At 50.8% G+C, this 26,417-nt stretch overlaps 1 protein-coding gene and 1 long non-coding RNA gene across 7 annotated transcripts in view; both read right to left on the bottom strand.

Moving 5' to 3' along the window:
- Positions 1-1,544: 1,544 nt before the first annotated feature.
- Positions 1,545-17,430, bottom strand: LOC109275630 (uncharacterized). Of its 3 annotated transcripts, XR_008422299.1 has the most exons (8): positions 16,922-17,430; positions 16,614-16,686; positions 15,647-15,717; positions 14,546-14,773; positions 13,902-13,989; positions 8,644-8,707; positions 5,552-8,307; positions 1,545-3,729 (listed from the first exon to the last, which is right to left on the bottom strand). It is a non-coding gene; the product is annotated as an uncharacterized LOC109275630 (long non-coding RNA). The 3 variants fall into 3 exon arrangements; XR_008422298.1 differs by having other exon boundaries at positions 5,552-8,707; positions 14,561-14,773; XR_008422300.1 differs by lacking the exons at positions 1,545-3,729; positions 5,552-8,307; positions 8,644-8,707 and adding an exon at positions 10,059-10,185 and having other exon boundaries at positions 16,922-17,415.
- Positions 17,431-21,004: 3,574 nt separating this feature from the next.
- The window catches only part of ZCCHC2 (zinc finger CCHC-type containing 2), a 65,450-nt gene continuing 60,037 nt past the window's right edge, over positions 21,005-26,417 (bottom strand). For 3 of the 4 annotated variants that reach the window (XM_053902805.1, XM_053902806.1, XM_053902803.1), the window contains one exon: positions 24,138-26,208. In XM_053902805.1, coding sequence (XP_053758780.1) covers positions 26,141-26,208 — 68 coding nt within the window. In that variant the 3' untranslated portion in view covers positions 24,138-26,140. Of the gene's footprint in view, positions 21,578-24,137; positions 26,209-26,417 lie in introns of those variants that run through there. The other variant, XM_053902804.1, reaches the window with a different exon arrangement.

Genomic DNA, 26,417 nt, shown 5'->3' with positions numbered 1-26,417 from the left:
ACCGCGTGATGGTGTTAGGAGGTAGGGCCTCGGGGGGGGGGGGGGGGGGGCGCCTAGGTCAGGAGGGTGGAGCCCGGTGAGTGGGGTCAGTGCTCTTGTGAGAGACGCCAACCCTTCCGTCCGCCACGTGAGGAAGAGCGAGAAGTCGGCCGTCTGCAGCCAGCACGAGGGCCCTCGCCAGAACCAGGCCACGCCGGCATCCGCTCTCAGACACCCAGCCTCCAGAAATGCGAGAAAGAAGTTTCTGCCGCTTCCCAGCCACCCAGGCTGTGGGATTTTGTCATAACAGCCTGAACAGACGAGGACAGAGCCCAACTCGGGCGACTGGCCCATCCATGCACCCGGCACCCTGTTACCACCTCCTTAGATCCCCCTTTCTCTTCCTGGGATTTCTCTCCCCGCATCATGGCCCACTCCCGGCACTCGGACTGCACCTGTTGGGGGGCTCTCAGCTCTCTTCTTACTTTTCCTCTCCTGTCTCCTCCGTCCACCTCCTTCCTTCCCTCTTCCCTGATGCCGGGAACTCCTGGTTCTAACAGCTCAGAGCGCGCGGCTTGCAGCCTAATGATATCCAGCCCCAGGAAGCTGGCAAAACACGGAACAGACAGAAAGGCACCCCTCATCCCAAATCCCACTGTAGCCACCCACAGCTGTGCGCAGGGCAACTGCAGCGCGGACTGGCTGCTGCCCATCTGCTGTCACCCCCACCTTTCCCAAGTGACATCTTCCAAAATCAAAGACACTGCCCAGCTGTCAAAATAAGGGTTCGTATTTTCATACACAGGACAATGACTGTTGAAAAGAGATGATGTAAACACACAAACAAACGAAGTGGAGGAAGGGGAGGGCTGGTGGCTTGCCTTCCTCCAAATTCATCCTTCTCACAGAAGCAGGGACCGAAATGATGACCTTCGTGAGTCCTTAGAACAGCAACTGACAAGCACATCCTCCCAGCCATAAAGGCTTGCATCAAAGGAAACCAGAAAAAGGGATGAAGGTTTTGATCTCCAGAGGAGAGAGAGGGAGCACGCTAAGTGCTCAGGACAAAAGGATGGCCAAGCCCGCGAGTTAATTATTCGTTCTGCCCCGGCAGAACAATGTGTAATGAGCACCGCAGAAAGCAAAGTGAATTTCTAACAGAGATAACAAGGGCACCGAGACAGGCAACGAGGAAGCCTGGAGGCATAGAGGACGTTGACCTTCTTAAGCATTTAGTGAGGCTGCCCTTCCTTTCTTGAGAAATACCCCTCGTGGACACACCTCCTTGCTAAAATTATATAGACTTTCTCACATCAAACGAAAGGCCTAGAATAGGGCTAAAAGTGAAGAAATTAAGGTCCTTGCTCTTGCCCTGTCACCCTGAACAAATCACTTAAATGTTCTCTGCCTCACTTTCCCCCGTTATAAGACGGGGAATCCTAAAACCAGGATTATTTGGAGGCTCACATGTGATCCCAATCGGGGAAGCCGAGTGTGGGCCACCTGGGGCCCTCCGTGGGGTGAGTGACGCTGTGTGTGGAAATGCCAACCCACTGACCACCTGCCAAAGTGACTGGGTTTATTTTTAAATGTCGTTGAACTTCATACAACATCATGATAGCCTGCAGTGGGTGTTTCTCTGTGCCTGCCCCACCCACAACTTGTGTGTCAAAGCTCTCCACCTGCCATCATGCAATAAGGTCAAAATCAGATCCAGGAGGAAAAGCACTCAAATGCTAGGCTCTCGTGCCCTCGCACTCCATGCCGGCCACTAGCGTGGGGAGGCCAGCCCGGGTCATTAGGAAGCAAAGAAGGCTGTGGGGCTGTGGTCTTTTAGGCCCAGTTGTAGCTACTGAGAGCTGGCCGTGGTGATCCAAATACATGGAGCTGTAAAATCATCCATCTATAAGCCCAAATACCCCAGAGCAAGAAACTGAGGGGCAGCTCCCACAGGTTCTGCAGGGGCTAGAGCATCATAAAAATCCCAGCCTAATAAAAAGGGGCGTGTCTCCCTCAAAGGAGTGTTGCAAGGATTCTTGGTCCCTCAGTTAATCCGGAGACCTCGGAACAGAGCTGGAAAGCCAGGTGGCTCTTCCTGTGGTGTAGGCACCGGCCGCAGGGTGGAAGAAATCTTCCAGCAGGCAGAGTCTCCAGAAGTCACATCGAGTAACCAAAAGTCACTGCGGGGCAAAGGAGTGAGGCCACGTGGGGACCCCAAATTCTCCCGCTGCCCACAGGTGGTTAATCTAATAGTGGAGGTCCAACACCGTGAGGCTATGATGGCATCTGCAGACTTACGTCAGACTGCGGACAAGTCACGATGATGTCGCCACCCCTGCCATCGCTGGAGTTTCTGGGTCCAGGAGGTAAGTGAGAAGGTGGCTCTTTGTGCCCATGCAATTCGTCCTTTCTACTTCAGTGTCGTATGGAAACTACAGTGGCTGTGCTTACATGAACCATTTAGTAAATGGACTGCCGAACAGAGAGAAATATCTGGAAGGGACACCAACATAACCAGGGATGAAAGTGACTCTGTGATGAGCAAGCAGTTTCTGAAACGGCCCTGCCCTACTCTGTCTGGGACAGTAATTGGCAGTGGCTTTGGATGAGATGCCAGTGTATTTGAAACTATGTACTGGACGGCATGTTATGGGGTCTCTTAGATAGATGCTTGCCCTTTCTAGGAGAAGCAAGCTGTCCCCACTTGTAGGCAATGTCGTGCGGCCTAAGACACACTCTCCATAGCTGATCAGAACAGATGTGGCCCGATTCTGAGGACAGCCTTAGCAAAGTAATTCAAGGGCCAGTCCACTCCTCTCTCAGAAATCAGAGCTAAGAGGCAGTCGGTGATGGAAGGGGACTCAGAGATCTGGAGAGGTCTGGAGAGAACAGGATCCGTGAGTAGGTAGAGGAAGCCAGTGGAGGGCCGGGGAACACACAGGGGAGGGCGTCTAGGGAGAAGCAGAGACGCTCGGGGACTAGGGTCCTGCTGGCCAGCGTGCAGAGCCCCCAACCCCTGATAGTGTCCCATGCCAGTCGTCACCTGTCACGGGTATCCTGAAAGTGAACTTTTTTTTTTTTTTAAGTAACTTAAGACTCTTACTATGAAAAGGGCCTAACTTGAGCAGATAGCATGGGCCCTACTGGTCTAGGAAAGGATAATATTCTATGTGGGTGATAGGGATCTGGTGATCTAGCAATTGCCTAGAAATTAGGCCTCAGCATTGTCATCAAAACACACAGGAGCCCTGGTTTCTCAGCATATCCACCCTGAGTACATTTTAATGCCCTAATGACTAAGATAGCTGCTTCCTTATTCTTGCTATCCTTAGTAAGGTTAAGGGCTGCTTTTATCGTGATTACTGTTTAGAGTCTTCATCGTCTCCAGTAAACGGGGGGCCAGGCAGAGAGAAGGAGAAGGCAAATGCATTGTTCCCTTTCCAGTGTGAAACAATGGCTGGGTTTCTTTAGCGTCAGATGAAAAGACAGGAAAAGACAGAAAAAGCCAGGGACTCCTGGGGACCCAGGGAATGAGACATGTCTGGCCAGCAAGCTAAGCCAAGGTCCTGCGAATTCCCCAGGGGCATCTGTGCAAACCTCTTCAGGCCTCCTGAGCAGGTTCTTTCCGGCTAAAGCCTGCTGCCTCCATGGGGTTACTTACTTCCAAGCCCTGGTCCGTCTGCACAGCTGCCTTTTCTGCTCCCACGCGGAAGTGTGATTTCCAGTTGGAGGTGGTTGTTAATTTGGAGACTGGAAAAGAGCACGAAGCATCCATCGGGGGGACTCCCTGTGGGGCTCTGGGGGGAGGGTGCCCATAAGTCCTAGCCACGCCCCAACAGGCTTTTTGGGGTGGTGTTGGATGCTCACAAGACAGGAGTGCCCGGAAGCTTCCCAGACAGGGCTGCCTTGCTGACTGAGGAGAACACTTCCAAAGGGCTCCTAAGGACAGGTGACCTACTTAGTGCCATGCGGGGGCTGCAGGATGATCTTCACGGGCCCTGGGTGGCACAGAGCCGCACAACGCCCACCCCCCGGACTCCCGGCTGAGGAGGCCCCTCCTCACTTTTCTGTCTAAATGCCTCCTCCTCTGCCCTGGTGTCCAGGCAGCAGCCAGGGAGATTTCCGACAAGGCGGCAAGCTGCGGAAACGGTGGCGTGGTCACCTGGCCCTTAAAACCGGCTCTACCGATGGAGGTCACATCAGGGCCACTGGGCCGTTTTGTTCCAGGACCAACCTGCCGTTCACCTCAGCTCTAGCTCCTTGAGAGGTGGAGGCCAGAGGGCAGGGCGTATCATCCTGAGGGCTCCGGATGGGTCTCAGAAAACCCATGACCCCTGGAAGCAGCGGGTGACACCTCGTGACCCCTGGAAGCAGCGGGTGACACCTTGCGGGCCTGTGCATTTTTCTGGGACAAATCCATAGAGTTTGTCCAGCATCTTGGAGGCATCTGTGAGCCCAGAAGGGTTTAAACCACTGACCTAGGGGTCTTCTTGGAGGAAAGGAAAGATGATTGGAGTCCTAGGGTTTTCAGGAATAGGAGGTAGACAAGAGACTCCCGTGTTTCCCACTAAGAAGCCTGGGACACAGGGGAGAGTCTGGGCTCTGGCATCAGGACTGCACCCCTGTCTTGTGAGCCTGGTGTGTCCACTACAGATCTGAGACCCAAAGCCTTTCCCCTGATGCATGAAGCCTTTCACGGTGTCGTGCGTCCCTCCTGGGATCCCGTCTCCTACCCTCTCCGATTCCCCAGGCTTCCTGCATTTACAACCTCTTCCCTGAATGTTCTCTTCCCCTTCACGCTCAGACCAAACCGGGCTCGGTCCTGAGGGCACTGCGGCTGGGAGCCCCTCAGGTGATGCCCGTCCTCCCCTCCGGGCCAGCGAGGGCCAGGTTTTCCCATTGCTCTTCCAGGGCTTACCCCTCCCTTCTCCCTAAGCCCGCCACACCTCACCCTTCCCTCCTCACTTCCCGAGTATGCCTTGTAATAGGGGTCTCCAGAGAGACAGAACCAATAGGATATATGTATATCTGTAGAAAGATTTATTACGAGGGACTGGCTCACGCAACTATGGCGGCCTGCCATCTGCAAGCTGGAGGCCCAGGACAGCAGGAGGCCCAGGATACCTGGGCCCAGGACAGGTGGAGGCCCAGGACAACCAGAGCCCCAGGATAGCTGGGCCCAGGACAGCGGGAGGCCCAGGATACCTGGGCCCAGGACAGCTGGAGGCCTAGTCTTGTCTAAACACCTGAAAACATGGGCGCCTCAGTTAAATCACACCCCTGCCGGCTCCATGTCCGTGCTCACGTGGCTGCGTCTGCTGAAGAGAGTCACCAGCCCCACGGGGCCGCCTCTCCTTACGTACACACGCACACGACCGACCACCCAGGGCCCTTCCTGCTGCCCCACACTCGCCCATCTCCCCGGCCCACTCCCTCTCCGGCCCACTCCTGCCTACTTTCCCCTCGTCAGACCCCCTCAAACGCCTCTTCGTCCACCAACCCCCCCCAGCATCTGTGCCACACCCTGTGCCCTCCCTCTCTCGCGGTGCGGGGGCCAACTGTCCCTGCTCACCTTTGCAGCAAGACTCTTCTGTTCACAGTCACGGTCACTCGCTTTTCCCCTCCCCTTGTTGGCTGGAGCCACGCCACTCAGCCTCTTACTCCGCTGCTCCGTGGAAACCGCCCTCGCCAGAGTCACCGGTCGCCTCCTCCGTTGTCAAGCCTCAGTCCTCACCTTAGCGACCTGTCGGCACCCCTGCCTTGAGACACGTGCGTCACTTGTCTTCCCAGACACCACACTCTTCTGGATTTTCACCTACTCCCAGGTCCTTCCCTTCCTCTGTTGGTGGGTGCCTCCTCACCTCTCTGGCCACTGGAGTGAGCCAGGGCTCGGTCTTTGGACCTCCTCTCTGGCCTGTCTACGCACACCAGCCTGCTGATAAATGCCAGCAATATGGTGATGGCTCCCCAGTGTCCCTCTCCAGCCCGGACTACTCCCCACGGGCCAGACTCCTGTGTCCAACCAGTCAGTCCACATCTCTGTGCGGGTTTCCAGTAGGCCTGCCCTTTGCAGAGCTCTCCCCACCTCACGAAGCCCATGACCTTCTGAGAGAATTAGTGCCTGAGAAGTCATGAAGTCACCCTTAAAAACGTCCTTGACTCTGGCAGACACGTAAGCAAGAAGAACACCTCCAAGAGCTGGATGTTGTCAAGGAGAAGGACTTCCTCCCCGAAGAACGCTTCAGGTAGAGTCCGGGGGGATCAGGAGAAAGGAAAGACTCCTGTGAGGTGAGGATGAGATCATGGAGGAAAATGGGCAGGGCCTGCCCTTCAGAGGTCAGACCAGAACCTAATCCGGGAACTTTGCCCTTCCCAGAGCAGGGAACCCTCACAAAGCCTGTCTCACAGGAAGGAGTCTATCACTTCCCTGGACCATGGGCTACAGCACTCTCCCTTTTCTCAATGGGAGTTTCGTTATTTCTACTTCGTGACTGCGTGTCGGCTGTGGGGTGTGGGGCAGACAACTTGTCCCCCTAAGTGCACTGATCACCGGATCATGTGGTCTCAAGGGAAAAGAACGTACGTGACCTGGAGATCCTGGATGTGACTTTGGGTTGTCTCCCTAGAGAAGGGGATGAGTATTTCTGTGTGTGGGAAGAAGAATGAGATGGTCTGGTGACCAAAGCGACGTACTGTTGCAGAGACAGTGCAATTTCCCTTCCTCTTGGGCACACAGGAAAAGGATGTTTCCCAGTCTCCTTTGTAGCGGGTGGGGCGGCGTTACAAGATTAGACTGATGTAAGACAGGCAAAGACTGGTCCATAAAAAGTTACCCTTATGTAATTTTCCCTTTTATCCCCTCCCAAGGTGACCTTGGAGGCATATGTTGTAGACGTCAGTGCCACAGGATGGATGCAGCCCAGGTCCCTAAATGACTACATGACACAGAGTCCCTGGATGACCTACTGACCCTCCCTAGCTTCCATCCTTTTTCCATCTCAGATCCCATTGAACTTGAGGTAAGCGAACAAGACTTTTATTGCATTAGGTCACTGAGCTTTTAGGGTCGTGTGTTAGTTAGCCGATCCTGACTTATATAGAAGGCACTCAATAATTATGGTGACTGAACGTTCTAATTTCAGAGCCCAAGCTTTTAACCGCTACACTCTCTTGACTGGCCTTCTGGATGCTCTCTCCCCCTTTCTTTATAACATTCCTTTCTGAGTTTAAAAATATTATGTGCTCAGAATCCAACACCACCACCACCACCAACAAAACCAAACTGATTAAAAAATGGGCACAGGACTTGAACAGACATTTCTCCAAAGAAGATGTACAAATGGCCAACAAGCACTTGAAAAGATGCTCCCAACATCACAGCCTATCAGGAAAATTCAAATCAAAACCACCATGAGCTATCACCTCACCCCGATTATGATGGCCACTCTCCAGAAACCAGAAAATATCAAGGGTCGGCGAGGATGTGGAGAAATCAGAATACTTATCCACTGCTGGCGGGAATACGAAATGATGCCATGCTCCGGAAAAGAGCACAGCAGTGCCTCAAAAAATTAAAAGCAGAACAACCCATATGACCCGGCAATTCCATTTGTGGATAAATGCCCCCAACAACTGAAGGCAGGGCCTCGAAGAGATGCTCTGCTTTATTTACAGCAGGATTATTCACAAGAGCCAAAGGCAGAAGCAACCCAAGTCTCCATCGAGAGATGAAAGGATAAATGAAATGTGTCACACACATACACTGGAATTATTACTCAGCCTTAATAAGGAAGGAAATTCTGACCCACGCAACAACATGGTTGCCTCTCGGAGACATTTTGCTAAGTAAATACGCCGGGCGCTAAGACAAATACTGAATATCACAGATTCCACTCAACGTGAGGTTCCTAGAGTAGTCAAATTCACAGAGACAGAAAGTACAATGGTGGTTGCTGCAGGTTCATGGGGTGGGGGGGGGGGGAGGGAATGGGGAGCCGTTTAATGGCTACAGAGTTCTAGTTTTGCAAATGCAAACAGCTCAGAGATTGGTGGCACAGTGTGAGGGTACTTAACACTGCCGAACTGTATGTATCCTTAAAAATTGGTTAAGTGGTAAATTTCATGTTAAGTGTATTTCACCACAATTAAAACTCTTTAAGAGGTTATTATGTGCTGGCTTTTAAAACATAACAACACAGAAAGGAAGTTTTAAAAACGGCATCCTCTCTCACTCCAGTAGAGATTGCCACTGTGGAGAGGCTTTTTATGGAGCCAAAGCGGAGTTGTTTCATAAAACACTGATTCCGCCGCACACAGCGAAAGCCCGTTCTGGTGGAGAAAGAAATCCTGTTATATAGGGTGAGAAGGAGCCCACTTTCCGCTCGCAGGCAGGCTGGAAGAGCTCCAGGATTTCTTCGTCTTCACATTTGAATTTGGTGAATATTGTCCTTGTAACAAGAAGCTCAGCAGCCCGAGGCAGAGGCCAGCATTTGGGCAAACGAGAATCAGTTCGATTCAGGACCGTACAGATTGATACCTGGGGCATTTCCTCCTTTCATTTACACACACGTTCACTCATTGAATAAATACTTGTTGATCGTCTACACACACTAGACGCTGTGCTTCAGGCTCAGGAGACAGCAGTGACTAGAAGAGGATGTTTACCTTCTCGTTGGGGAGAAGAACTGCGTACATGTAAACCAACAGAAATTGCAAACTGTGACGGGCTCTGAAAAAAAAATGGACAGGGTAGAGATATGGAAAGGAAGGGGGGAGTGGACATTTGAGCTGAGACCTGGAAGATGGGAATGAGCTCCCACAGAAAGTGCTGGAGACACAAGAGGACATGTGAACAGACCAAAGGAATCTGTGGTGATGGGGTCAGAGCAGTGGTTGCCTCTGGAAGGGTACTGACTCAAAGCAGAGGGGGGGAGCCTTCTAGCCTGCTGGCACCTATATCTTTACTTTGGTGAATATCTACGTACGGAATTATGTAAAAGCTCACCGTGCTGCACACTTTAAAGTTTGTGCACTTTACTACATGAAGGTTATACAGCAATAAAAATAAAATAAAATACCCCTTCCCAAAAGAGAAAAGAAAGGGCGGAGGTGGGGGGGAGGTTCCAGGTGGAAAGAAAATTAAGCACAAAGACCTACAGGTGCGGCTGGCTTGGGTGGGACAGCAGGTGATCCCAGGTGGAAGGCAGAGGCCCAGGGGCCAGGGGTCAGAGGACAGTGGGTTGAGTGATCACGCCTCACATTAACAGCAGTCATCCCTGGGGAGACAGTTAAGATCGGGACTCCGAGACCAGGGTTTTTAACTGTTAACTCTCAACACAAAAATGTTTTTGAACAAGTCTTCATGTCTCACATGTATCATTTTAAAAATAGATAAATGAGGCCATTTGTTTTTGCTTTGTTTTTTTTCCTGCCTTTCCATCTGCTTGTTCTAAGGAGGCTGACGGCTCAGAAGGGCCTTTTCTTGTCTCCGTCGGGAAAAGATCCAGGGGTGGGAAGCCCTCATGATTTCTTCTTATCAGGCCTGCGGTCCTAAACCGTCCACTCAGAGAATCATCATTTGTTGCTTCTGGGAAGAACACTTCACTCACCCAGCACCGACCGAGTCCTCACATGCGCAAGACGTTTCTTGTTCCGCAGATATTCCCAGGTCCAATCTCTCCCTTCTCCTTTCAGGATGGAGCCAAATGCAGAGACCGCAAACCTGAGGCAGCTGGGTAGGAATCCGGGGCGATGGAGAAGGGGAGAAGATACCGCCAAAGGAAAAATTTCCCGACCTCGTGGGCCTGCCTGCCAGTCTGGGCTCCAGGGCGCAATCCGGCTGAGGCCCTGGGGATGGGCTGATGGGAGCAGGGGAGCGTTTTCAAGACCACCAGCCCTGGGGAAAGCTGTGTCTCGCGCCTCTTGGAAAGTGTCCTCTCTCGCCTCCTTGCAGGTGCCCACTGGCTGGCGCCCACCTCCCCGCCCGGCCTCCAGGCCCCGGTGCAGGCAGCCCGGCTGGCTCGTCCTCCCCGGGCCCCGTCGGCCTTCAGCAGGGGCGACCGCAGGTGGGACCGGCGACCGCAGGTGGGACCGGGCTGTCGCCAGCATCTTTCTGGACAGTTAGCATCCTCCGTCCTGGCATTACAGCAGCCCTCGGGGCGGCCTCCTCTGGAGCGGGGAGGTCCTCTGGGCGCCTCTCTCTCGGTGCTACAAGGGGCAGGAGAGGCGAGCAGGGGTGTCCCCGCCCGCCTGGGGATCGAGCTGCGGGGAGTCTCACCCCCCCCCCCCCCCCCCCCCCCCGTGCGCCCACCTCGCCGTTCCCGCAGCCGCCCAGCGAGCCGGGGGACCCCACGGCCCCAGGCTGCCCTCGGGGCGCATGCGACCTCCCCCACCTCCCCCCGCCATGGCACCCCCCCGCCGGGAGGCTGTGGGGTTGCGACCCCCCCCCCCCCGGCCGCCCACCCCCTCTCCAGCCCCTGCACCCCCAAACCCAGCGGGACCCTCGGTCCCCTGCGGTTCCACGTGAGGGTCTCATCCCAGCGCTGCACTGAGGCCTCCTCCCCAACATATTTTTGTCAAATGGATATTTTCAAACATAGACACTGGAGGAGGAGGAGTTGGAGCCTGAACTTGGTCGCAGGACAGGCTGAGACGACCCTGCGGCCGCCCTCGGGGAGGGCAGGAGTCCTCTGTCCTGTGGGCTCCGGAATCGGGGTGAGAACTGCCAAACTGCCAGAACAGATTCACTGCGGGGCCTCGCTGGCCCTGCAGTGAGGTTCCCGGTCCCGCACAGAGAGGCTCTGGGCACAGAACTGCCTTTTAACACCCCCGGGGGTTTCTTTGTAATTCTGTGTACCTGGTTTCGCGCACTTAAACACTTATTCTCTGGAGGGGCTGTGGCTTCCCCCGGCCACACTGGACAGGTAGATCACCCAAGGGTGCGTGGAGTCTGAGGAACACAGCTAGAGAGCAACACACCTGTGCTCCCAATTGGTACGACTGAAGAAAGGGGCGTGCTCAACAGTCCTCACACAATCACAACGTCTACTTAGTTTCCTAATCACCAACACCTTAGATTCCCAGCGTCAGGAGACCTGGATTCTCCTGGCTGTGGCTTTTTGTCCTCAATCCTGTTGAGATCCGACCCCATCCCTTCCCGTCCAGGGTCCTGTCTCCCTCGTCCAGTTTGAACCAAAAGATCCATCGCTAGAGGACAGGGAGCTTTCTACGATTCTGCCACTTGTCAGTGCTACCTCTGCGCCCCTCCCTCCTCCTCTCCTTCCTCCCTCTCCTCCTCCCAAGTCACTTAGCAGGAGGTCTCCCCAGCCTCAGAGCTCATCCTGAGGTTTCCCTACCCCCTTTCCCTACCCTCCAGCAGCACCTGCCACGTGGCCCCTTTCTAATGGCCTGTCCTGATGGCAGACGATTGCTTGTGACAAATGTCCCTCCCCTCCACCATCCATTTTGCTCTGTAGACAAAAGAGGCAGTGGGCTCTTTGGCCAGAAGAAACGTTCCTTTTTAGTAGAACTTCCTGCCAGCCTGGGGCAGGAGACGCTGTGTTTGTACCAGCACTGTGGGATAGAACTTTCTGCTATAACGGGAATGTTCTCATCCAATACGGTGGCCACTAGCTACACGAGGCTATTGAGCACTGGAAATACGGCTAGGGCAACTGAATTTTAAATTTTATTTGAACATTTAAAAGTTTCAACAGCCATTTTGAGGTATAAAAGGCATCAATGAACTGCACATGAAGTGTAAAAATTGATGTTTTGACACATATGCCTGTGAAAGCATTACCACAATCACAGTAGTGAATATGCAGAGCATGTCCAGAAGTTTCCTCATGCCACCCCTTTATATCCCTCTGTTGTTGCCCCCTCCCCACCCCCCATGCACACACTCAGGTAAGCACTGTTCCACTTTCTGTCATTAGAGATTAGTTTGCATTCCTTAGGATATAATGTAAATGGAATCATGCCTTCCGTATATATATATTTTTTGGGGGGGGGGATCTGGCTTCTTTCATTCAGCAAAATTATTTTGAGATTCACCCACGTGGTCTCTGTTGGTTTCCTTTTATTGCTGAATAATATTTAATTATGTGGAGATGCCACAAGGTCACCTGTTGATGGATTTTTCGGTGGTTTCCACTTTTTGGCAATGAACACGTGAAGCTGCTATGAGCATTCTTGCACAAATCTTTGCAGAGACATAGGCTTTCATTTCTCTTGGGTAAATTCCTACAAGTAGAATGGCTGGATCATGGTGGGCGTTTTGTTTACCTTGTGAAGAAACAGGCAAACTTCTCCAAAGTGGTGGTACCGTTCCTGCCTGGTCCTCCACGAACCGGCCAATGACGGGTATGATCAGTCTCTAATTGTAGCCATTCTAACGGGTCTATAGGGTTATCTCATTGCTGTTTTTTTTTTTTTTTTAATGTTTCTTTTTGAGAAACAGAGAGTGCGAGTGGGAGAGGTGCAGAGAGAGAGAGAGAGAGAGAGAGAGAGAGAGACACAGACTCGGAAGCAGGCTCCAGGCTCCGAGCTGTCAGCACAGAGCCTGACGAGGGGCCTGAACTCACAGACTGCACCATCATAACCTGAGCCAAAGTCGGACGCTTAACCGACTGAGCCACCCAGGCGCCCCTCTCATTGCGGTTTTAATTTTTATTTCCCTGCTGTCTCATGATGTTGAGTATCTTTGCATGGGATTATTTGGCATTGGTGTATCTTCTTCCGTGAAGTGTTCATTTTGTATTATATTGTTTTCTTATCACAGAGTTTTGAAGGTTCTTTACATATTGTAGATGCAAGTCCCTTATCAAATACATGATGTGCAAATATTTTCTCCCAGGTGATTACTTGTCTTTTTAATTTCTGAATGTTTTTCAAAGAGGGGAGTTTTAATTCTGAGGAAGCCCAGTTTAATTTAGTCTCTTATGGGTCATGTTTTCAGTGGAGCACCTAAGAAATCTTTGCCTAGCCCAAAGTCGCAAAGGTTTTTTCACTACGTTTTCATCTATAAATTTTATAGATCTTTTTTCCTTTCGATGTATGGTCCATTTTGAGTTAAATGGACCGTTAAATGCACTACTTTGCATACGGGGCAAGGCGGGGATTGTTCAGTTTTTTCAATACGAATATACACTTGTTTCAGTACCATTTGTTGAAAAGATCACCCTTTGTCCACTGAATCACCTTTGTCCCTTTATTGAAGATCAGTGTTTGGTGTCTGTGTGGGGTCTATAGCTGGACTCTCATATTCCACTGATCAGTTCATTTAAACTTAAACAGCCGCCTGTGGCTAGTGGCTACCAAGCTGGGCATCTCAGGTTTAGACTGTAAGCATCTCAAGAAGGATACAATTTGTGATTCTCATCAGAGAAAGCTCTGCTGTAGGCTCCGGAATAATAATTATTTGAACATTCTTACCGTATGGTTGCTAAAGGGGAACTAGACTCCCCCTGTTGCCCAGGAAGTGGACTGCAATTTTCCTCCTTCAGTTTACTATCGGGCTGCAGACCCAAGGAGACGGGAGGGCTCCAGGCTCCGGGGTCCCACGTTCAAACCCTGACTCGGCACCTTACTGGCTGTGTGACTATAAGCCAGCTGCTTAACCTTTCTCTGCCTCAGCTTCTTCATCTATAAAATGGGTATCATAATCATAACCTATTTCAAAGGATTGTTTGAGGATTAAATAAGGCGTGGAGTGCTTAGGATAATGCCCGGTGCATGATAAGGATCAAAACCTCGTCATTACCATTACCTCCTATGGAATAAAACACAGTAGCAGAAGAGAAGGACGGTCTATACTTTCCGAGACCCCTTTTCCTTATCTTCAGAGAAGCTCTCGTATGTTTTAGCGCGTGTCGCAAACACTTTAGCCTCCGTACTTTCGGTAGCTTAATTAAGGTACTTACATATTTGTCCAAAGTCACACGGCTGCTGCAACTCCTACAGGAAGCCTCAGCTTAAAAACTGGCTCACTTATCCTTACTCCACGTGTCTCTGCAAATACAACAAGGAGGAACTCAGTCTTCTGTGTCCCACATAAGGTTCAAGGAATTATGAGGCAACACTGTAGGCCCACAATTAATATTGAATTAATTCATATTCAATGAATACTGAACTTCAGAGAAGATACTTAGCTATTCTGAAGCCTCGGGACATCGCATCTAAATCCAGGTTTTAAGTTTCTAAACTCTGTGCTTTTAACTTCATGATTTTCAAAATCAGTGCACATCTGAGCAGCCCGGAAGCCTGTGAGATGCCCCCGCTCAGCACCCCCGCCCCTCCCAGGTATGCTGCACTGTGGGGCCGGGTGGACCCTGGAGTGCACGTTTCTCAGGCCCCCCAGACGGCGCGCGGAGGGCCCTGGGATAAGCCCCTGGCCCACTGCATTCTGCCACTTTCACTGGACTTTTCCAACTGTATTCAATCAAGAATGAATTGCCACAGCAAACACACCTCCACCTTCCATTAGGCGGAAAGTCCGATTTAGGAGGGAGCTGGGATTCAGAACCAGCTTTGCACAATGATTTGTTTTCCCTGGGGCCGTACACACTGCGGAGAATCTCACTTTCTCTTTGCCGTGCTTTCCAATACAGCCGAACATGTGCGTTTTCACACTGAACTTCAGAGCCTCAGACGCTTTGTTATTCGGAAGCATTAGGACACTGCCTCAGTTTGTCATGAGGTGGGTGGGGTGGGAGGAATGTTCTGGAGACCCACAGGAATAGCCCCTCCGTGAGGCTGGACTTCCCTTTCACTGCCCACGCACTGATTTTCCATCCTGTGGGAAGCAGACAGGATTAATGGTCTAGCTTATTGTCTTTTGTTCTGCCAAGGCCCTACGAAGGTCTGTGTGTGTGTGTGTGTGTGTGTGTGGGGGGGGGTGTTCCAGAAAGGAGTCACAGATGCACTGAGGAGCCACAGGCCACACCTGCAGCCCCCGCTTGAAGCCTGCATTTAAAAACTGGCTTACTTCTTCTTTTACTACGCATGTCTCTATAAATAAATCGCGGAGGAACTCAGTCTTTGTGTCCCAAATAAGGTTGAAGAAGTTATGGCGGGGGGGGGGCACGCCACTGGAGGCCCACGATTTCTGTCTTCCGGGCAAAGAATAAAAGGGGTCAGCAGTGGCCAAGCCCCCTGAAAGTGCCTGGCTGTCCCTACATGGAAGTGACTTGGATGCCCCCAGGGTCTACACCCACTGCCAAGTGACCTGTGCCAGCTCTGGGTCAAGGGCTCGGCAAACACTGAGGAATCCATTTCTGGCACATCAGTGAATGCACCAGGAAGTGCCACTGGGGACTGCTCGGTGTGGCATCCGACAAATGTAAAGACAGAGTGAAGCCCTCTGACCGGTTTCTGTCTCTTAACATTCCCACATTTCCATTTCATTGCAGTGGAAAGAACAAAGCAGAAACAGAATGAAAAGACAAAGATTTTCAAAACTCGTACTGGACAAAACATTAATATCCAAAATATACAAAGAACGCTTAAAACTCGGCATAAGAAAACCAACAACCCAGCTTTTAAGAATCAGCGAAAGATCTGAACAGACACCTCACCAAAAAAGATGGCAAACATATGAAAAGACGCTCCACGTTGTATGTCATTAGGCAACTGCAAATTCATACAATAATTACCACTACGTACTTACTAGAATGGCTAAGATCCAAAGCACTGACAACATGAGATGCTGGTGAGGACAGCAGGAACTCCCATTCACTGCTGGCGGGGAAGCAAAATGGAAGTCATACAAAATGGAAGACAGTTCGGCAGTTTCTTATAAGACTAGACATATCCTACCATGCGGCTTAGCGACTGCACTCTTTGGTATCTACTCATAAGTTGAAAATGTACATCCACACACACCCTGCCCACGGATGTTTAGAGCAGTTTCACTCATAATCGCCAACTCCTGGGAGCAACCAAGACATCCTTCAGTAGGTGGATGGATAAATAAACTGTGGTCCATCCAGGCAATGGATTCGTCAGCAAAAAAGGAAATGAACTATCATTTCACGAACAGACACGGAGGGACCTTAAATGTGAATTACTTCACAAGGCGATCTGAAAAGGCTACGTGCTGTATGAATCCAACTAGGTGACATTCTGGAAAAGGCAAAACCATGGAGACAAGAGAATGATCACTGGTTGCTGGGGATGGAAGGATGAGTAGGCAGAGCATGGGGGAGGGGGCAGGGAAACTACTCTGTAAGATACAATGGGGCCAAAATGTCATACATTTGTCAAAACCCACAGAATGCACGACACAGCAGTGAACCGAACGTCAACTAGGGGCCTTAGTAGCCAAGTTTCAGTATTGGCTCATCCGTCATAAAAAGGAAAGCTATAAAATGCACGTAGAGAATGACTGTATGGAATAAAAACGGTTAACAAACAAAACAAAGTGCAGTCTGGTCCACAGAAAAGAGGCATTCCTAACTTTGAAAGGTCCTAAAATAGGAAGGCGGGTTTGGAATAGGAAAACATTTCTGAAGGAAATGTACCGATGTGTTAGAGCTCCCTGCAGGCTAGGGAGTGCATTAACGCTTGAGTGTATTGACCCTCACAGTGCCCAGTGGACACGCCTGCAACCTGTATGTTCAGGTAAGGGCGCTTACTCGGACGAGGCTCCAGCTCAAGTGGCCGTTTTAGGATTCAAACTAGTCTTTGACGATCACTATGTCACATTGCCTTTAAAGAAAATGAGCAATTGGACGGAGTTTAAAAGACTGTCCAGGGACCTCCCTAAAAACAGACGTATGGTATCATTTGTTGGTTAGTAATTAGATCCTCCCGAAATGCTTGCAAAGTGCTTGCCTAGCGGTGTCAACGTTGCCCCGGAAACGGAGTTCGTGCTCCTCCGTCAGGCAAGCTGCCCTCCCTCCCCTCACCCCTGCTGTCCTGAAGGCAAAGTTCAGCCACTCACCTTTTCCTATTACCATAAATCCCCCGGAGTCGAGTCAGATGTGGCTTCCCTGTAGGCCTCGCTGCTCCTGCATCGAGCCCAGCCCGTAAAAAGACAGCTCCTCCGGTGGCCCGGGGACTCTCTTCCGTCCCCCGGTGGCGTGAGGCTCAGGGGTGGCTTGTGGACCGGGTGGGGGCCTCCGGGGACCTAGCGGGGACCTAGCGGGGACCAGAGGCCGCGGCCGCCCGGAACCAGGCCCGCAGCCGCGGCAGCGCCCCCTGCCGGCCGCGGACCCGCGCTCAGGCCCGAGCGGGAGGCGGCGGGGGGACGGGAGGAAGGAAAGGCCGCGGCGGTGGAGCCAACGCACGGTCTCCGCGGGGAAGCCCCGCTCTCCGCCCCCCGCTCCCTACGGCGGTAGAGAGGGTCCCGCCGCTGCGCTGCGCACCCCCAGCCGAGCCCGGCGACTCGGCTTCCCCGGCGCCCGTCGGCTCCCGTTCCAGGCCGGGCCCGCTCAAGCCCGGCGCCCCCGGGTCGCCGGTCCCTTGCCCCCTGACACCCCGCGCCCCTCCTCTAGGAAACATCGGCCCAGCCCGGGCGAACCCCCACTGGCCGCGATTCCTGATCCCTGCTGCACCTGCCAGTGATGGCCAATTCTTTCGGGGGCCGGGGGGGGGGGTGCTCATCAAGGGCACACCCTCGCTCTCTCCATCTTGGGGTACTTCGGAGTTCTCATTCTCAACCTTCTTGGACGGCTCTGCTTTGCTCCCACTCCCCAAACTCTTCCCAAACAGGAACTTCCGTTCTGTAGATCTGAGTTGGGGTAAGGAAGGGCGAGTCCAGGGGACCTGTGTTTTTATTTAAACCCTTCAGGTGACTGCTGCAGGTGATCTTTGAGAACAGCGCGGGACTAGCACGTGTCACTAAGCGCCACAAGTTCACCAGTGAGCAAAACGACTCCTGATTTTCTTGGCGACCTGCTTCTCCCGCCTCCCTCCCAGGTGCGGGATAGGCCCGCTCCTCAGTCTTCACCGCGCGCTGTGCCAACCGCTCCACACTCGGCCCCCGCCGGGCTCCCGCTAGCTCCGCCTGCCGTCTCGGCTCCTGGCCCGACACACACCCTCCGTGGCAGTGTGTCTTCCGAGACCCATGTGTGGTCATGCGGTTGTCTTTGCCTTGCCAAGTCTCCCCTCTTTGCCGGGGAACATCTGACTTCGTCCTTCTCGGCCCAATGAAGACGTTGTGCCTTTGAAAACCCTCCCCCAGTTCTTGGCAGGCGGAGTTCACCTCTCCAGTCCCTGTGATCCCACGCTTGTCACCCCGTCACAGCTAGTTGCGCCCCTTAGGACCCTCTGAGGTCCCAGCCAACAGGTGTTTGCTAAGCGGCTGCCTAAATGTGTGCAGGCCTCCTCAAGCACCAGATGCTTTTATGGCGCTAAGAAGACGCAGCACCCAAAGGGCAGAGTGTAAATTCCTACACTCCCACATTTGGAACCTTAAAGACCTTGGGAAGTGCATCTTTATTTAGAGGAGGTCGATAGAGGTCAGGGGTACACAAGCTTTTTTTCAGACAGATTGTAAGGATTTCAGGCTCTGGTGTAGCTGTTCAACTTTGCCAATGTAGGACGAAAGCAGCCGTCATGACGCGTACGTGAGTGGCTGTGTTCCAATAAACTTAATTTGTAGACGCTGAAATTTGAATTTCATATACTTTGCACCTGTCAGGGACCTTATCTGTGGACCTTACGGGTTGCCAGTCTGAGAGCTATGTTCAACCCCGTGTCCTTTGGCCCAAGACTCGGTATATATGAGCTTTATTTTTTGACTCAAAGGCCCCGCAAATGAAAACTTTACGAGTAGAGAAGAACCCAGAAACGTCACGCTAGAGGGTAAGGAGGAACAGAAACTACTCTTCAGGTAGATGGCACACAGCCAGAACTGTTCGTGCTGCCATCTAGAGACTGGGTAGCCTCGCCTGAGGTCTTCTCTCGGAACTCTTACCCCCCAAGGGCCCAGAAAACAGTCTCCCCTCCCATCAGCACACGGAGACGGCTGGGGTTGGGGTTTGTGTTCCTGACCACCCGCAACAAGGCCTTCAAATCGGTTAAGCCAAAAGTAAGTGTACAGGCAAAGAATTAGAAAACTTTGATAAACCTTTTAAAGTGAAAAAAGCAAGCTTCAAGTCACAGAATCTTGAGATCACTTAGTTCAATTTCTACCACCCTTTCCCAACCAAGCACTCAGCGTTCAGATAAGAAAAAGAAAGGTCTAGGAGGGCTGGTTGTTCTGAGGTGACAGAGGCTAAGACGGAGCCTGCCTGCGAGTCCCCCTTGTCCGATCCTGTCGCCGGAAGCCCCGCAGAATCACCCTGACGGGCCTACAAAAATCCGGTGACGTGGGCACAAAGCAGCGGAGACGCCCAGGAGGGAGGGCCGCGGGTTCCAATCCCACTGTGTCACGCAATTGCTCTGTGCCCTCGGGTACTTGGCCTCCGTGCCATCTCCCCAGCTGCAAAGCGGGGCAGAACACCTGCCTCCCAGGCTTGTTGGATGCTTAAGTGGGCTAACGGTGTTTTGGCCCCTAATGGGCATTAAGGCTTTAGTAATCATGAATTCCTTGAGCACCTGCTGTGTGTCACATTTAGCTTTACAGATGTTGCCGGATTTAACCTTTGCAACTATTTTACAGAGTGAACGTTATCTCTGTTCTGTAAGTAAACCCGAGAAAGGTCACGCGTGCCGTGGGCGGGCGCTGGAACAAAACGGCGACGGACGCCGCCTCTTACACAAGTATGCGTGACGAAGGCACCCAGCATGCAAGGGACGTGCCAGGTTACAGCGGCAGGCCTCTCTTTCCCGCTTGCCCTGCTGCTCCATTTCTGCAGTTCTGTAGGTTTGCAATGAATGGAATATTTGCGTAATGCTCAACTTATCGAGACACCTGGGGATAATTTAAAGCTCAGTGTTTCAAGAGAGGTATTTGCACATGTTTAGTGCACGTAGGTGAGAGCTGCTGCTCCCCGAGTTTATCTGAGACAGGCGGATGCTTAAAGCCCAGCTCTGAAAGTCCCGGGGTTTCCCATCTCCGAAAACCTTCCCTCATCCCACGTCTTCAAGTCCCTCAGCGAGACACAGAAAAGACACGTTTGGACTGACCGGGCCTGGGCCCCGTCCTCTCTCAGCAATCCAGGGGCCCCAGGGTGGTCTCTCTCATTTTACAAGGCTGAACAGGTCACTGCCCCTGGCTGAGCGGAGAAGCACCAGTGGGGGGCAGGAAGCAGCACGTGAGATAAAGCACCAATGTGAGGCTGGGGCCGGTCGCCAACGAGGACATCGGCGTGTCTGTGGCACTCACCGCATCTGAACCCTGAGTTCCTGACCTGTGAGACTGGAAGGAGGAAGATCCCATACCCTTCACATTGTGCTGCCCAATGAGCACAGGGGAAAGTGCAGAGGAAACTGTGAAGTTCCAGCAGTACTGGATTAAGATGTTTGTAATAAATTGAGAATGCGGTCGCTGAAAGAGGAGACTGCTCAAGTTACATTTATGGCCAGCTGCCTGCGTTCTTTACGGTTTTGGGCACAGGCTTACAGTCTCAAATGTTTTCTGTCTTACGTTCAATTTTCTCTACGTTAGGTCAGTGGGAAAGAACATCCGTTTGCTTGCATTGTCCTCGTCCCCCACCAGGCGGTGCTGCTTCCCAATTAGCAATTTCTTTTGGTGAGGGAGGCTGGCTGAGACCTCCTTTTAAGCGGATTAAGTTGGAGCTGAAAGACGAAGAAAAAAAAAATGAAGAGCCACCCGGCCCCCCACCTCACCCCCCCCCCCCCCCACATTTCAAGTAGCAAAACGGGATCTGAGAATTAACAGCTCTGGTGACCGAGAACTGCTGTCACTGCACAAGAGGTAGATTGCGGGAAGAAGGGTCTTTGATGCCGTCTGTGATGTGCCCCAGTCTCCAGAGCAGAAAATTTCAAAGCCTACAGCCTCCGTGCTCCCAAGATGGACAGACATTTGCAAACACACACAGAGTTCAGGCAACATGTACCCACGCTCCAATCCAGAGGGCTCACGTTTTTCAAAGGAGGAATGCATTTAAGAATTAGGTCAGTGTCTCAAGACAACTTGCATGTTACAGGCACAAATGCTGTGTTGTAAGCAGTGAACAAATGCTGACGTTAGATGGACCTTCGGAATCCAAACTGCGTAAAGCCAATGTGCTAATGGGCGTTCTCTGGGGGACAGCGCTGCCCCCCTGTGTACGGACCTTGTGATGGGTACACCTGAGTTGACACCTGGGACCCCAGAGCCCTTCATGCTCGTAAGAGCCGGCCCCTCTACCCCGTCACCACCCGCCCCCCAAAAGGAAGGTCCGGAGATACGGCGACCACGTTTAAAGTCAGAGCACCCCTCTTCCTCACTTACTCCCCCACACCTCATTTCTCTGAAAATAAATGGCCCTTTCTGTGGGGTGGCCGGGGTGGGGGAAGTCAGCATTTTTCTTTATTCTTTGGAGATGAAGCGATGGAAGGGTTATGGGGTCGAACTACTGTCACCGCTTGCCTCCATTCGGCTTCACTGCCTTAACAACCTTAGAGTGCTTTTGTAACCAGTATGTAGAATTGAAAAAAGACGTCTTCCAAGCTCAAATGGATGATGCTTTTAAGTACTAGATGCTACCTGTCAAAAAAAAAAAATTATTTTACACTGTGCTTTCATCTTTCTGGAACCTTGTCAGAAAAATTTGATTTTTAGCACTTACGTGAAAAGTTAAATGTGGATCTGCCTTGCGAACGAACTTATTCTACTCCAGTATCGAATAATCAGAACCGCACGACTCAGCCCATAGCCGCCATTAGTTGGTAGGCTCTCCGACTAGAGTTAATTTTTGAGGACAGGGAATATTTGGGGTCTTTTATCAGTGGACAGAGCTGAAATAACTGAGTCCAACGTAACGCAGAACTGTGTTTTGCTAGGTTCCTCACCACCCCTTCCTCCTAGATTCAGTTCCCCTCCGCATTTCCAGGTCTCTCAACCGGTGCAATTCTCCTGTTCATCAAAAAAGAATTCAACAGACATCGGCGTGCCTCCTTGGCGCTATTTCATTACGTTCGAACTTTCGCACGTGTGATTTCATTTGACCCTCATGGCTATAATTTAAAATAAAGTCTCATTTCCTCTCTGGGGAAAATAAAGCTCAGAGGCCCCAGGTTCCTTCCCCTTGCCTCCTTCTGTCCCCACTTTTCCCACTGCCTCACCGGTGCCCTAACCAGCCTTCGAACGGCCAGACTTTCTTTCCTCAACCATCCACGTTTCTTTAAATACGTAAAACCCTGGATTGCGAGGAACTTGTTCTGCGAGCGTTCCACAAGGCCAGCAAACATTTCTAATAAATTTTAACTTGATAAATGAGTGATGTCTTGCCATACAAGTCGTACATTCGGCCAAACACCACATGATCGCAACCGAGTCAATGGTTCCTGAAATACACTTTGATATATACAAGTACTTTGGATTACAGGCATGTTTCCGGAACTAATTATGCTCGCGAGCCAAGTTTTTACTGTACCATCATTAACGTGTTCTTCCTCTACTTAAAACTTGGTAATTTCTAATTTTTCAACTGACCTCAAAGTCTCCAGCTTGACTCTATTTTACCTGTTGAACCACACACCTCACAACTCTTTCCATATGTTCCATCTCCTACACCGGCCTTCGTCTCCTCCTCCCACATCCCCGGCCACAAAACACAGTCGCTTCCATTCCCGAGCCTTGCCTTGCGTCCCCTCTTCTACACTGGGACCATCTGGACCCTGCCCCTCTCCACATTCCCCTCCTCCACAGAGCCTGACATGGGCTCTTCCAGGGTATGCTTGGCCCTCCCATGCCAAGCCTTCCATGGCACCGTCACCTCCATGCAGGAGGGTGTCAGGATACGGACTGAGGGACCGGATGCTGTCAGCACGAGTGTAAACCACTTGGGAAACAATTTGGCAAATCCTGGAAAACTGAGCATTTTTGTGTGTCTTACAACCCAGCACTTGGCACTCCTGGATTTATATCCTAAAGAACCTTCGCACGCACGAACCAGGAGATGGTACAAACACGCTCCAGTGAGAGCAAAAAAAAAAAAAAAAAAAAGAAAAGCACCCACGTTTGTGGACAGAATGGAAATTGTGTGTGTGTTTGTGTTTTTCCCCCATGAGACACAACAGAACAGTGGAAAGTTAGAGACAATGAATACACTGCAGGAATGTAACATCAGGACCCCAAACCAGTAGAGACAGTCATGCAAGACTATGTACGAGACATCTTTTCCATAAAGCTCAAGAAAAGTAGTACACGGTGTGTGAGGGAGGAGAATGTGACATGTGAGGGGAAGGGCATGGGGACGATAAAGTTTACAGTCGTGGGCTCCTTGGTGCAGCGGCAGAAAAGGAGGGAGGAGGGGACACAGGTAAGGACACGGGCAGCCTGCGCATTAACGTGAAGGTGGCTTACGGCTTGCGTGTCCCACGTGTAGGTGCACGGGTGCCAGCCGAAGGGGAGAAGGGGAGGGCTGGGGCCTCGGGAATGCTGTGATCATTTGGAACCCACCGTCCGAATGGGGCCAGAGGGGACATTCATTAGATGCCTCTGGACAATCGTCTGCTGTCCGGTCAGCTGGAGCCCTTGAGTGCCCGCTATTGCGTGAATGCTGGGGGACAACCATAGGACAGACAGGGCCTGGGCCACGCGACGAGACCTCAGGGACCGCCACCAGACGTGACTGTATGGTGCACACGAGGAAAGGGTCTCCCCGTAAATTACTGACTGCGTAAAAACGGACTGGAGACTGGGTCACGGCCAACAGAACCGGTGAAATAAAAGCTAGTCAATAACGCACGGAGAGTCGCCCGGAAAAACACCATCGTAATGAATCTGCGAAAGCAAATCGTGTTCTCTACACTTTGGGGGAGGGAAGCCTCAACCAGAAACACAGCTCTGGGCACGCGGCGTGCGCTCGGTGGGCCCGGAAACACAGTCTCTCCTCTCCGTGGTCACACAGGTGACCTCCGAAGCAAGGCTGCTGGAGAAGAAACTGAAGAACATCGAGGTGGTAAAGAAACTTTGGGATTCGGCGCCCCACGTCCCAGGGGAAAACGGCTCGATTCGTTAACAAGAAAAAACAAATCACCGTGTGTGAGGCCCTCCTCCTTTTCATTTTTACAAAATCTGCAATAAACCACAATTCTTAAGCTGTTTTTCATTTTTTTTATTGCTGTTAATTCAAGGAAAAAGGGTTGCATAAAATCCAATCTGTTCTAGAAATATAAGTGGCCTTTCCAGTACATAACATTTCAAATATCAAAGTATATGGTAAACATACAAATAAGGAGAAGGTAACATACCTCCTATATACAGTACAGTATTTTAAATCATAAAATAAGCTCCATAAAGTACAACTGGCAAGTGGTTCCCAACACGGCCCATACGTGGCTCATCAAAACTCTCACTTGGAACAACTCAACGGCAGCTTAGCAATTAATTTAATAATGTGGTCCAAAAATACCCAGATCAAATAAAATATATTTAATCAAAATAATTTCCTTTATGCGAACTTTCTTCTTTAAATTAAAGCTTTCATCTACCCCTTGACACCCACCCCTTTCCCTTCCCCCCGAACTCCCACCCTGAAAGTTAGTTTCAAAATGTACATTGCTGTTATAAATATAAATGCTACCCAGGAAGCATTAAATGAAGCTTCTCTTTTCTTCAAGTTTTTCCTTTTATCTAGCCATCTGCTAGGCTTCTGAACCCAGACCAAGGATTTAAGTTCCTCTGCTGGGCACTGACATTGCCCCACACGACACGAATCTATCCCTTCTGCTCTGTACTGAGGAATGGGAAAACAAAACCAGCCCGACCCCGAACCCCTGACTGTCCGGGGGCAGATGCTCATTGCTGTTGAATGCAGCAGTTCCAAAAATACACCCAAGGCTTCCAGATAATCTCAGTGCACTTTAGGAAATCAAAAATTACCTGGAAGCAATTTAGTACATAGATTGGCTTTAAAAAAAACTTTTTTTTTTTTTTTTTTTTTTTTTTGAAAACAGCAGCATTAAACTTAGTGACAGGACACAGACATGATTACTACTGTCTGCACACACTCGGAAGCCGGTCTTTCACATTATGATCACGCAGAGTGGGAAACTTATCAAAGTGACTTTGCGACGAGAGAGACGGCTTAGGGAACGAACCTGACTTTCGCAGAAACCAGAGCTTCCGCTCGGACTGCAACAGACCACACACATCTCGAACACAACGTATCACTGCTACAGTCGGCGTGAGAAAAGAAGCAATCTTTACTCCGGTAGTGTCTCTTTAGCACGACACGGTGACAGACTACAAGAGAGATCAGCCGTCGACGTTCATCACAGACACAGACACACACACACACACACGACACTCACACGTTTGTTCACTTTATGTCTCTCTGAAGCAACAGGCTAAAAAAGTATGACGAAGTAAAAACTTTTTTTGTTGTTTTGTTTTTTTTAAGAAAAAGCTCTTTGTCCACTTCATACATCGTATTTTTTCAGTTTCATATGGTTTTACTTCTTCCGCTCTCTTCCACTTAACTTGAATTTTGATCTGGACAACAAGCACTGCATATATGTGTTTACGTGATGCTGTTTATTACATATATACACACGATTTGGGGAACTTGATTTCTCCTCTCAGATGAAGGTGAAGCACTTCACCCTGGATTTACAGGCCACAGGAAAGGGGGGTGGCGGGGAGACGTGTGTCCTTTGCGGTGAAAGTGAGAAAAGCTGGGAAGAAGCAAAGTTTCTCTTTTTCAAAACCATATGAATGTCACCAGTGTTGTAAAAAAAAAAAAAAGAAAAAAGGTCAAATACACAGTTTTAAAGATTCAGTAAACATTGCACACAGCAAGTATTCAGTGTAAAAAAAAAAAAAGCACAGCAAACATTTTCCTTTTGATAGTTTGGAGGTTTAAATTACATGTATCATACAGATAAGCCTGTTGTTGAACCAGGAGACCAGAGGCTCAAAAGCAACGCATTCTTTTTTGTTTTGGACATCAGTACAACAGAAATGAAAAACCCCAAGTGCATAGAAATCTAGGAAATGTATAGACAAAGAAACACAAACAAAATACCTTTCCTTTCCTCCCCTCCACACCCCACCATGACTCCCCAACACGTCAGGGTATTAAGCAGTCAAGCTTTACGCGTTTCAGTCTGCAGAATCCAACGTATCATTAGAAGGGGGGAGGGGAGGTGCGTATCTCAGTCTGTAAGTGCCTAAAACGGGAAAGACAGAACTGCTAAGTCACTGCTTACAACGCAATGCATCACAAACCACTACAAGATAACAAAAGGGCATGCTCGCCAGAAGGCAGCTTCCTCCGCACTACTATGGTCCCAAATGGTACACAGGATTACCTTCCAAAGTAAGAGGAAGTTTGTGCTTTAAGTCCAACCTAAAGCTAGCAAACCCAATCTTCCTTTCA

This window comes from Panthera pardus, unplaced genomic scaffold (genome assembly GCF_024362965.1).
Source record: "Panthera pardus isolate Hobbes unplaced genomic scaffold, ASM2436296v1 HiC_scaffold_15, whole genome shotgun sequence".
Taxonomy (NCBI): Eukaryota; Metazoa; Chordata; class Mammalia; order Carnivora; family Felidae; genus Panthera; species Panthera pardus.
Note: the sequence above shows the minus strand (reverse complement) of the source record. Positions and strands in the feature narration are given on the sequence as shown.